General features: G+C 41.3%; 1 protein-coding gene across 3 annotated transcripts; it reads right to left on the bottom strand.

The window, feature by feature from the left end:
• Positions 1 to 1,982: 1,982 nt before the first annotated feature.
• LOC123624671 (T-cell-interacting, activating receptor on myeloid cells protein 1-like) lies at positions 1,983 to 7,972 on the bottom strand. 3 transcript variants are annotated; one of them, XM_045532741.1, is made up of 6 exons: positions 7,854 to 7,972; positions 6,497 to 6,532; positions 6,069 to 6,359; positions 5,461 to 5,757; positions 3,247 to 3,299; positions 1,983 to 2,555 (listed from the first exon to the last, which is right to left on the bottom strand). In XM_045532741.1, exons 1-6 carry the CDS (start codon positions 7,885 to 7,887, stop codon positions 2,358 to 2,360), a joined length of 909 nt encoding a protein of 302 aa, XP_045388697.1. In that variant the 5' UTR covers positions 7,888 to 7,972; the 3' UTR covers positions 1,983 to 2,357. The 3 variants fall into 3 exon arrangements, with proteins under 3 accessions (XP_045388697.1, XP_045388699.1, XP_045388698.1); XM_045532743.1 differs by lacking the exon at positions 3,247 to 3,299 and having other exon boundaries at positions 2,442 to 2,555; XM_045532742.1 differs by lacking the exon at positions 1,983 to 2,555 and having other exon boundaries at positions 3,098 to 3,299.
• Between the last annotated feature and the right edge of the window lie 4,313 nt (positions 7,973 to 12,285).

Raw genomic sequence — 12,285 nt, 5'->3', positions numbered from 1 at the left:
GCAACTTTCTGTGAATCTATAATAATCTCAAAATAAAAAGTTAAAAAATGGTATCTGATTGAAGAGGGGAAAAAAAGCACAATCTAAAACACAGTCTAAAATAGACATGGGTAGTCATGCATCGGGGAGCGGGAGCATCACTAAATGTGCTCCACGAGCTGGCAAGGTGGAGACTGCAGCCAGAGACCGTGGTAGAGAAACCAACAAGGGATGTTTTGGTGTTCCTCGCTCAGATTGACTATAAATCCAGAGCTCTGTCCATTTTGACTACTCTTGACCAGACAGCAGCTGAAAGGGTCTATTCTCAGCAGAAGCCATGAGATTTACTGATTGGAGGGAGGGACAGAAAAGCCCTCCTTACACCTGAGAGTACCAGGAACAGCCGTGCCAAAAGGGCCAGCCACATGACACACAGCCTAGGAAAAGCCCCAGGCCACCCCCAGTGCCCTGAAGGATTCAGAGGACAAAACCAGGCACTGTCTGCTGTCCTGACCTCAGATTTAAGAGTTACAAAAGGGGGATCTCAACTGTAATGATGTGAGAAGAAACAAGACCCATCAATCATCTGATGAAGGCCAACATAGTGGGCCCTCTTGTTATGACACGGGCTCCGTTCATCGTCTGCGGCTAACATACCTCATTCTTGCTCTGTAAACCTATCTTGTCCTTCCTCAATAAACTTTGTTTCACGCTTGCAAAAAAAAAAAAAAAAAAAGAAGAAGAAGAAGAAAAGAAAAGAAAACCAGCAGTATGAAAGGAAATACATAAAATGAAGGACTTACATCTAAGAGAATCTTGTATATTATGACCAGAAATTAATTTTTATAAGTACAACCTCAGAGTTATAAGAAAGGACATAATAGTTCTAAAGTAAGAATTAGTATTTATGAAAAAGAGGGATATTACTAGCAAGAAACTACAACGAATCTTAAAAAATGGAAATATAACTTCCCGTGACTGGCGTGTTTCACTTAGCACAGTGTCCCCCAGATTCATCCATGTTGTTGCAACATGATTTTCCTCTTTTTAAAGGCTGATAGTCTTCCACTGTGTATATAATATATACTACATTTTCTTTCTTTCTTTTTTATTGATGCATAATAGATGTACATAGTTTTGGGGTACTCGTGATAATTTGATACATTCATATAATTTGTAAAGATCAAATCAGTGTGTTTGGGATGTTCATCACCTTAAATATTTGTCTTTTCTTTATGCTAGAACTATGTGAATTCTTCTCTTCTAGCTATTTTGAAATATGCAACAGATTATTGTAAACTGTATTCATCCGACTGATTTCTCTAACACCAGGTCTTATTTCTTCTATCAGACCGTATATTTGCACCCATTAATCAATTTGTCCTCATCCCTGTCTCCTCCTTACCCTTCCTGGCCTCTGGTAACCACTGACCTACTGCCCATCTTCATGAAATCCATTTTTCTAGTTCCCACATATGAGTGAAAACATGCAATGTTTGTCTTTCAGTGCTAGGTGCATTTCACTCAACGTGATGACCTCCAGTTCCATCATGTTGCTGCAAATGACAGGATTTCATTCTTTCTCTCTGGGTGAAGAGTATTGCATTCTATATATGCACCACATTTTCTTAATCCTTTCATCGGCTGATGGGCACTTAGATTGATTCAATGGCTTGAAATAGGCCGGGCGCGGTGGCTCACGCCTGTAATCCTAGCACTCTGGGAGGCTGAGGCGGGAGGATGGCTTGAGGTCAGGAGTTCGAGACCAGCCTGAGCAAGAGTGAGACCCCCGTCTCTACTAAAAATAGAAAGAAATTATATGGACAGCTAAAAATATATACAGAAAAATTAGCCAGGCATGGTGGCACATGCCTGTAGTCCCAGCAACTTGGGAGGCTGAGGCACGAGGATCGCTTAAGCCCAGGAGTTTGAGGTTCCTGTGAGCTAGGCTGACACCACGGCACTCTAGCCTGGGCAACAAAGCGAGACTCTGTGTCAAAAAAAAAAAAAAGGCTTGAAATAGCCAATTTAAAATAAATAAATAAATGCAAATATATAAAATGCAAATTTTACACCTGCACCAGAAATACTGGATACCACTCAAGGGCAAATGGATGGCATGGAATGGACTGGAATTCTCTGGAACTATATAAACTATCAGAAAAATGTGAAATAAAATTTAAAACATGTATATGATAAGTACATAAATTCAAATATTTAGCCAATTGCTTGTCCAGAAGTACAAAATAGGGAGAGTGGAGGGGAAGCAATAATAAATAGTATACAGGAGCAATGTTTCCTCCACTTTCAAATGGAGGAAGAGTTCCCCGCAGCTGAGAGTGAACCTGCTACCCAGGCTTACTCTGAAGTTTTAGTATTTATTCAAGTACACAAAAACGTGTTAGGTGAGTCTCACGTCCAGTTCTATCCTCTGTCCCAGCTGAGAAGTACAGGAAGAAGAAAGCCGTCGTCCTGTCCTTGAGTGTATCCCAATGCAGCCGAGAATGTGGGTCCCACAGAACACCGTCAAGGATCAGCCAGTCTAACTTATCATTCCCCTGGCACTTGTGGGATCTCTGGGTAGAGAAGGACAGATCTGAGGTTAGGGGAAGGAGGGAGAGGAGGAATATTCTTTCTCCTGACCTCCAAATGCAGGTTCTCAACCCGGGGAGCATGACCCCGAACTTCCCACCCTCCCCATCCGTGAATGTTTGAAAAGACATGATAGCAATTGCTTTTTTTCTTGTTCCAAAATGATTGGGGCTTCAACTGATGTTTATAATGGGAAGGAGAAATACATGCTAAAAGTTCCTAAGATGAACAGGATAGTCTCATAGCATAAAGAAACATTCTTCCTAAAATGCCATTTGTGCCCATATTGAGAGACACGGGAAGTCCCCAAGGGAGAATCCGGGGGTGAGAGAACTCCCGATCACTACAACCACACACTGAAAAGAGAAGTGCTCATATTCGCAATAGCCAAGATTCAGAATTGGAATGTTCCTAACAAAAAGAAACGTTAAATGCTTGAGGTGATGGATACCCCAGTTACCCTGATTTGATTAATTCACATTGTATGCCTGTATCAAAACATCACATGTACCCTATAAAGATACACAACTATTATGTACCCATAATAATTAAAAATCAAAATCAAAAAAAAAGAAAGAAAGAAAAAGAAAAGAGAAGTGTTCCGTTTTATGTCGATCCATGTGGAGACTCCTTCTGGCTATGCCAGGCTTCGACCAGGAAAGCCCCCATAGTCACCATAATTATGGCAGCCAGACACAGCCGGACGAGGTTTCCTGTGGTGTAATCGCCTGGGGAAATGGAAAGAGAGAAAGGCTTAAGCATTTTGTTTTATTTTTTTTGAGACAAAGTCTCACTCTGTTGCCCGGGTTAGAGTGCTGTGGCGTCAGCCTAGCTCACAGCAACCTCAAACTCCTGGGCTCAAGCGATCCTCCTGCCTCAGCCTCCCGAGTAGCTGGGACTGCAGGCCTGCGCCACCATGCCCGGCTAATTTTTTCTATATATATTTTTAGCTGTCCATATAATTTCTTTTTATTTTTAGTAGAGATAGGGGGTCTTACTCTTGCTCAGGCTGGTCTCGAACTCCTGAGCTCAAACGATCCACCCGCGTCGGCCTCCCAGAGTGCTAGGATTACAGGCGGGAGCCACCGCGCCACCGTGCCCCGGCCAAGGCTTAAGCATTGACCATAAAAGAGTATCCCTCCTTCTCAAAGGGATCTACCAAGTCTGACGGTCATTTGCTCACTTGTACTTTCTGGCCAGTGGCCAGCTGTACCTTCATTAAAGTTATAATCACTGAAAACAAATGCTGAGTTTTGTCAGAGTTGACTGGTCGGTCCATCACCTTTCCTTTATGTTATCTATTCTTCCATTTCATTGTTCTTCATCTCATTTCTACTTTCCCACATTTCCTAGTTCCCTTTTCCCTACATATACTTGGAATCAGGCTTAACATGGAAGACCTAAGGAGCTCCCCAGAACACTGAAATTCAGCAACCTCTTCACAGTACCAGATTTCACTTCACACAGGTGATGAGCTTTCAGAAGAGCTTGAGCTCAGCATCTTAGCCTTCGACCATTGTGTATCTCAGCTTCACTCAAGAGGAGATTGAGGCTGGCATTGGTTCTGGTTCCTGTGTTTAATCACACTGACTGTTACATTAGAAAAAAATGTTTTTTCCTTGGGGCCATGGTGTTTTATTATGAAAATAGAATTAAAAACTTAGAAAACAAAATGATCCTTTCTAATTGGATGAAAAATGTGTTATTATTATTATTATTATTTTTTGAGACAGAGTCTCACTCTGTTGCCCAGGCTAGTTGCTGTCAGCTCACAGCAACCTCAAACTCCTGGGCTCAAGCAATCCTTCTGCCTCAGCCTCCCAAGTAGCTGGGACTACAGGCATGTGCCATCATGCCCGGCTAATTTTTTCTATATATATTTTTAGTTGTCCATATAATTTCTTTCTATTTTTAGTAGAGACAGGGTCTTGCTCTTGCTCAGGCTGGTCTTGAACTCCTGACCTCGAGCAATCCTGCCGCCTCGGCCTCCCAGAGTGCTAGGATTACAGGCCTGAGCCACCGCGCCCAGTCGAAAAACGTGTTATTTTTTATTGTTTTCTGTGCATGAGTTATATGCAACTTGAAAAATAGTTCTTGCAGCTCCCAAGGTGAAGAGACTCGGGAGTTACATATGCTTCTCGAGGCCCCAGGTCTCAAGTGAGTTAAATACTAGAGTGAGTTAAATACAACTCACAAGGCTGTTAATGTGTTAAATCCTCTTACCTCGTGCATACCAATTAGTGCAAAGTTCATCTCTGAACTCAGCAACAACAGTGTTCCCTGCAGATAAGGTCCATTGGGAGAAATACTAATGTCACTTCATGCTTGGAATGCCCTCTCCACCTCTCAGTACTGACCAGACAGAACCTCATTCTAATTACAAAATATTCACCGATCCTATGGAATGAACCAACGACAGCAGTGGGGATGTACAAGGCTGAGGAAGCGGAGTGTGTAACATCCATTGAGAGAGAACCCTGGCAGGAAACGGAAGGTGATTTTATGATAGAAGAATTCTAACAGCAAGTGCCACGAGACACGAGTAGACAGCACAGCCCCGGTGCAGAAGCAGGAAGCTGTGGAAACACCATGTTCTGAGCATGAGAAAGAGTTGTTGGGAATAAAATCACCAACGCCAAGATGAGCCACAACTTTAAGAGATGCAGAGAATGGCTGAAGGAATTCTGTCGGTGGCGGATTGATCGTTTTGAAGAACAACATGAGAAATTATCCAAGGATGTACAACAAAGAAGGTAAAAATAGAAATTCTGAAAGGAAAGATGGAGAAAGGAGATGACAGGGAACGCTATGGAGAACCGAGAATCAGAGAATAACAGAACGAATGCTCTTCAATTAGAAAAACTTCCCCTAAATCATGCAAAACCTTACCTATCACCCAGATTTCAAGGTGATTGCTGGGCTGTGAGGCCAAGAAAGGAGCCGTCGGCTGGTAGTACACACAGCTGTAGCTCCCAGTGTCACCGACTGCCACGTCCTGAAGGGAGAACTCGACCCTGTTCTGTTCTGGACTCCGCAGCTGTATGGGGGTGGAAGCTCCCGCCTTCAGTAGAGCAAACACTGTAGGCTGAATGGTAGCATCGGGCTTCTGGCACTGAAGAGTCAAGTTTCCTCTTTCAGATACTTTATGATTTTGGTGGATTTTGAGGGAAGGTTTAGGTAAATGTCCTGTAAGAGACATTAGGCTCTGAGGTCATAAGGAGAAGCCTTGGGTCCCCCACTCACCCTGGTACTCCCGACTGGGGGTCCCCATGGAGTGCGGGAGGTGACAGACACCTGATCTCTCCCTCTTTCAACTGTGACTCCAGGAAAGAGATTTTTCCTTCTCCAAGTCCTGGATAAAACCAAGCTCTTCAATTCTGTTCCTGTCTCTGTCCATCTCCCCCCACTCCAACTACTCTAGAGATGGGACCCCTTTTCTTCCTCTCATCCCCATCCCAAGGGTCACCATGCGTCATTCTAAGCCGCCCCCTCCTCACCTGTAACCAACAGCAGAAGGACATCACTGCGCTGTGAACTTATGTCAGGGGACACCTTTCTGTAGTATTCACAGGTGTACTCTCCGGCATTTCTGCTTTTGAGATCATTGAGGTGAAATTCAGCCAGGCCCTCTATAGACTCAAGTGACTGTGGGAGCTCCAAAATAGTTCCTCCCTTTCTGAGAACAAAGTTCACATCCCTGGCAGAAGTCCAGCACCGCAGCGTCACGTTGCTGTTGGCAGGTACCACGGAGCTGGGCCAGGCACGGAGGGAGGGCTTGGGCAGTGACCCTGGAAGGATGCAGAGCCCAGGGCCGGGTCCGACTCACTCACCTGCTCTCAGGACCCACTTAAAGAAAGAGAAAGGAAAGGGGGGAGGGGAATTTGGGATGAGGGATCAGGGAGGGTTTAATTGAAGAAATACTCACCTTGTTTTGTTACGTTTGTTTGATCAGTACAGAACCCTGTAAAATAATAATCATGAGATACAAGCACCTGCCTGAAGCCAACATGTTTGCCCCACCCTGACCCCTGGGGACACCCCAGAGGCTCCTGCTGAGAACAGACCCCTGGAGGTCGTGCACTCAGGAGTTCTCATCGTCCCCACGCTGGACTGTGGCTCCAGCTCCTGTCTCAGCCCCTCCATCGTTTCTCACAGAGATTTTCCCTGAACCACTGCAAGCTGCTCTCACGCCGGGTGCTCCAGGTCCTTCCTTGGCTGTCTGATATTCCACAAATCCTTCTATCTTCATCGTTTATCCTGAACCACTCTTAGTCTTACCATTTCTAGGACAGCCTGTGATGTATTTTGTAGACCACACTAACCATGGGGAGTTAGGGGAAGTCTGAGGACTCAGGCGACCTAGTGTCACTCCTGACTTTATGGAAGGCTCTAAGTGGCCATTGGTAGTCTCCTGACAGTGTCATCTGGGATAGGGTGACCGGGAATGATCCCCAGTAATAAAGGCTACTTGGAGCCTTGAGTGACATAAATTAAAACAGAAACCATTTGCTCATAAAATCTTAACAGAGTTTATAAAAGTTTATGCACCTTGCACCACGGGAGACACATGGTGCCGTCAGCCTGTGGCATCTGGAGGTACTCTATGCCAGTCACCTCAGCATCCCTGGTGCCTGCACAGGTCCCAGTACATAGCAGGACTTCAACAAATGTGAATTGACCAACTGAAGCTCTGTTGCCCTAGGCTGGAGTGCAGTGATGCGATCATAGCTCACTGTAACCTTGAACTTTGGCACTCAAGCGATCCTCCCATCTCAGACCCCCAAGTAGCTAGGACTATAGGTGCACACCACCAGACTCAGCTAATTTTTAAATTTTTTTGTAGAAACAAGGGTCTCACTATGTTGCCCAGGGTGGTCTCGAATTCCTGGCCTCAAGCAATCCTCCTGTCTTGGCCTCCCAAAGTGCTAGGATTACAGGTGTAAGCCACCATGCTAGGCCTAAAATTTGTTTTTTTATTTAAACTATTGATATAACATTTCAGTCTTCCAATAAATACACTTATTTAAATAAAAATGTCGAGCAAGTAAAAGTAAAATTTTAAATAAATAAAGGTGTCAGCATATAGGATAGCTCTTGGATGCAGAATGTAAATAAATATCTGCACATTGAAAAATGCTTGGTGAGTAAAATGTATCCACAGCTTCCAGTAAGGTTCCTGATGCACATGAAGCAATCAGTAAAGACAAGCCAACGTTATTATTTCTCTTTACAATCTTCACTCAATCCACCCTTGTCCCAATGTATAGATCCAAGAAACTTACCGAAACAGAAGAAGGAGAGTAATTCAAGGATCATACCGGCCCTGCAGTCTGTTCCAAGGACCCTTCTTGAATTTCTAGCCACAAGGACAACTGCTCATGTGGACAGTAATGTCTTTGCTCAAGCCCGTCTCTTCCTTCCTCTCACGTGACCTACAGGTTTTGTGTCACAATACATTCAGGAAACGAGAAGCCATAAAACCCTCTGCAGGTCTTAATTCATGCGAAATATTTATCTGATCATAGTCAAATTAAGGCCCCAAATTCTAACACATCTACATGAACCAGAAATTCCTAAAGCCAGGATCTGAATGATTCTGCTGACAGATGGAAAGAGGTTGATATAGATATATACTTAACTTTGAGGATTCCCTGACTAATAATAAAGGTGCTGGATAGTGGTATTGAATGAAGAAATCAATGTTAGCAATTTTTTTTTTTTTTTGAGACAAAATCTCATTCTGTCACCTGGGTTAGCGTGCCATGGCATCAGCTTAGCTCATAGCAACCTCAAATTCTTGGACTCAAATGACCCTCCTGCCTCAGCCTCCCAAGTAGCTGGGACTACAGGCGTGCATCACAATGCCCAGCTAGTTTTTTTCTATGTTTAGTAGGGACAGGGTCTCACTCTTGCTCAGGCTGATCGTGAATTCCTGGGCTCAAGAGATTCTCCCGCCTTGGCCTCCCAGAGTGCTAGGATTACAGGCATGAGCCACTGTGCCCAGCCTAGTGAATATTTTTGAATGGCTATTAAATATGAGGTGCTTCTCTATAATAAATGTGCAGAGAATGAGCAAGATCATGCTTTGTGCATTTAAAAACAAATTTAGTCTGGAGTTACATTCTTATTAAGTTTTTGCTTTAAATTGGAAAATATGACATAGTTGTTAGTAAGTCAAGCATGTATATTATTATCAATAGGGTGAACATGAAAATAATTGTACAAAAAGCAAAGCAGAAGTAAAAATAATAGAGGAGTTAAAATGACATACTACAAATAATTGAATAATTTTTTAAAACAAAGAAATTGGGAATAAGGAAACATAAAAGAGATGGACAAATAGAATAGCAAGATCCTATAGTATTGGTAATTACACTACCTGTAAATGGATCAAAAAGCCAATTAAAAGACTATTTTTTAAAAAAATATCTAAATATGTGCTGTTTTATTTTCAAGGTAAACACTTTAAGCACATAAGAGCTGAAAGCAGAAAGATACAAAAATATATGCCATACAAATGCCAGGCAAAGAAAGCTGGCATGGCTATACTAATATCACATTAAGTAGACTTTAAGGCAAGAAATATTATTAGATATGAAGATAAATATTTCTTAATGATAAAGTATTCAAGAGAAATACATGATAATCATAACTTTGTATGTACCTGATAATATATGTATAATATCCATAAAAATTAATAATTATAAAGGAATAAAACCTATAATCATATCATGGATTTTGACACACTTCTCTCAATATATTTTTAAAAGTCAAAAAAAAGAAAGAAAAGAAAAAAAGTAAATAAAATACCATTTTATTCTATCCATTTGACAAACTTTTTTAAAGCCGAAGTCTAATATTGGATAGAATTTTGAAAAATGGCACATGAATAATCAGTTTTTAAACTGATAAATCAACACTGGTTACTAAATGGCAACTAGGTTACAAAGCCCAACTCCCAATCCCCAAATGTTTATGGCCTTTCACTTGGGAAATTAACTCTCAGTAGTTTATCCTAAGGAATAATTAAGGACATCCAAAAGATCTACAAGTAATTCCTTTTAATTATTTTTTATAGCAGCAAATAAATTGGAAACAATACTCATATTAAGGACCAGAAGGAAGAGGTTGGTTTGGTACAAGTTCTTACTTCCATGGAGTGAAATACTATGTATCAATTTAAATCATGTTGAGGAAGCAATTTATAACCATGTTGTGGAAAAGCACTCATTGGCATGAAACACTATTTAAAGGTATTGGTACATGACAGTTAGGATAACAGTTCAGGAGGTAGAATATGACTCATGACAGGAGAATATATCTCTCTCGGGAATTTTTTTTATTTACCACTTCCAAATATTTTCAAAAAAGGTTAGCATTAAAAAAAATTTTAACCACTTTATTAAGGTATGATTAACACAGAAAAGCTGCATGTATTTAAGTATACAACCCAGTGAATTTGGGGATAGGTATACACTCATGAAACTATCACCACCTTCGAAGGCATAGACATATCCACCACCTCCAAAAGCTTCCTCCCACCCTTGTGTTATTATTATTATTACTATTATTATTTTCCATGGTAAGAACTTAACATAAGATCTACCCTCTTAGCAAATTTTAAGTATACAATACAGTATTGTTAGCTATAGGCACCATGCTGTATAGTAGGTGTCCAGAACTTATTTAAATATCTTGCATAACTAAAACTTTATACCTTCTGACCATCATGTCCCCATTTCCCTCTCTCCCTAGCCCCTGACAACCATCAGTCTACTTCCATGAGTTTAACTATTTTAGATTCCACATATAAGTGAGATCATACAATATTTGTCTTTCTGTGTCTGGCTTATTTCACTTAGCATAATGTTCCCCAGGTTCATCAATGTTGTTGCAAATGACATAATTTCCTCCTTTTTAAAGTCTGAATAACAGTCCATTGTATGCATATTCCACACTATCTTGATCCATTCATCCATTGATGTATACCTAGGTTACTTCAGTATCTTGGCTATTGTGAATAATGCTGCAATGAACAGGGGAGTGCAGGTGTCTCTTTGAGTCACTGGCTTCTATTCAGAAGGTGAGCCTTTGTAAATAAAGACCTCTTCATTTGAAAATGTACTTTGCTGACTACAGCAGTGGGTTTAGGTATGTAGGTTAAGGGATCAATTGCTAGATGATCTGAATTGCTCTGCATAAAAATAAGCTAAGAAATTTGAAGTGGGGATAAAAAAGGAATCAGATGAGTGACACTTAGTGGAGCCAGGGACATATGCACTACACTGGCAACAGGAGGGACAAAATCAGCAGTGGGGAGTGTAATGTAAAACTCTTTCTCTATCTCTTCTGTAAAACATTGAACAAAAATCTACATTGCTTTCTCATGACATTCATGCAAATAAACTGTTTTAGGAAAGTGAAGAATTGGTGACTGTAACATCCGTTGTTAGGGCCTTTGGGAAATTAAGGTGATGTCAAGTACATTTTCTCAGCTGGACAAAGAATTTCTTCCAGAAAACTTAACAATATGCACCTATAGTAGCCTGATTTGTCCAAAATACCATAATTAAATCTACAGGGAGAAATATGTCTCAAAAAGAGCTGTGGCTATACATTCTACTATATGGAATAGGCTGGAATCAAATATATAGGAAACCCATAATGTTTCTGAGAGAGCTGCAATGGCAAAAGTGTGGCCAGTATGAACTTAATGAGGCTCTATAAAGACTTCTGGGGCCTAACTCTCTAAAGGCAGAAAGCAAGCTGAGAAATCTGCTCATCCATCAAGAGGGATGTATTTTCCAGAGTGTCCTTCAGAAGTGGAAAAGGAGGGGTGGTAAAAGAAAGATATCTCAGAGGGAAAAGCCAAGACATATGGAGGATTCCCAGTGGGCTGGGAATTCACTCCCAAGGAACAGAACTGATACTTCATCAAAGAACATTTCTACTCCTAAAGTAGCAGCATCTGCCCAGTGTGATTTCCAAATTGCTATGAACCAGTGACTACTGTGTGCCCTGCATGGCAACTTTACTCCCTTTCAAATGGAAGTGTTGGGGTTATCCACCCTTATTTTTCTACTTTGTAGTGGATGTGAGGAGACAGCTAACTTGTCTTTTCAGTTCGTAACTACTGGATCAACAGGAGCCACATTCAGATTGGACAATGATCACTAGATCCTGGATTTAAAGCCTGATGCTATTATTGGATAAAAGCTTTTGGGAGTTCTGGGTTAGGAATGAGCATATTTTGTACATGGGATACATACATATATATATATATATATATATATATATTAATAATTTGTGGCCAAGAAGGCATACTGCAATAGATTGCATTAATAGCCCTTGGGCTTTGGATTAAGCCATGTTATTTGCTTTGGTCACTAGAATAAGGCAAAATACAGTGACAATGTTTTAGTTCCAACCTAAGTCTTTAGAGGCACCACATGTTTTGACTCACACTCTTGTACATCTTCCATCTCCATGAGAAGAACCTGTGAGGGCTCACACACTGTTCCCAGGAGGAGGATGAGGGACATGTGGACAAGAGCCAAGTCACTCCATCTGAAATGCAGATACAGCGAGGCAGAAATAAGCCAAGCTGAGAGATATATCACGTGGGTGTACATGCATTCACACACACACTCCTGTTACTAGTTTGGATTGATTTCAAACCTTAATAAAAATTAAAACTCACTTTCCATTGGCAAT

The sequence above is a fragment of the Lemur catta genome, chromosome 19, assembly GCF_020740605.2.
Source record: "Lemur catta isolate mLemCat1 chromosome 19, mLemCat1.pri, whole genome shotgun sequence".
NCBI classification, from domain to species: Eukaryota; Metazoa; Chordata; class Mammalia; order Primates; family Lemuridae; genus Lemur; species Lemur catta.
Note: the sequence above shows the minus strand (reverse complement) of the source record. Positions and strands in the feature narration are given on the sequence as shown.

What these genes read in the sequence shown, in the direction of transcription:
- LOC123624671 (XM_045532741.1), bottom strand. Translation starts at nt 7,887, where the DNA reads ATGATCCTTGAATTACTCTCCTTCTTCTGTTTCG. An exon ending in CCTTCTGCTGTTGGTTACAG is followed by an intron (nt 5,758 to 6,068) that starts GTGAGGAGGGGG and finishes TGTCTCTTACAG; the next exon opens with GACATTTACCTAAACCTTCC. An exon ending in CCTTGAAATCTGGGTGATAG is followed by an intron (nt 3,300 to 5,460) that starts GTAAGGTTTTGC and finishes CCATTTCCCCAG; the next exon opens with GCGATTACACCACAGGAAAC.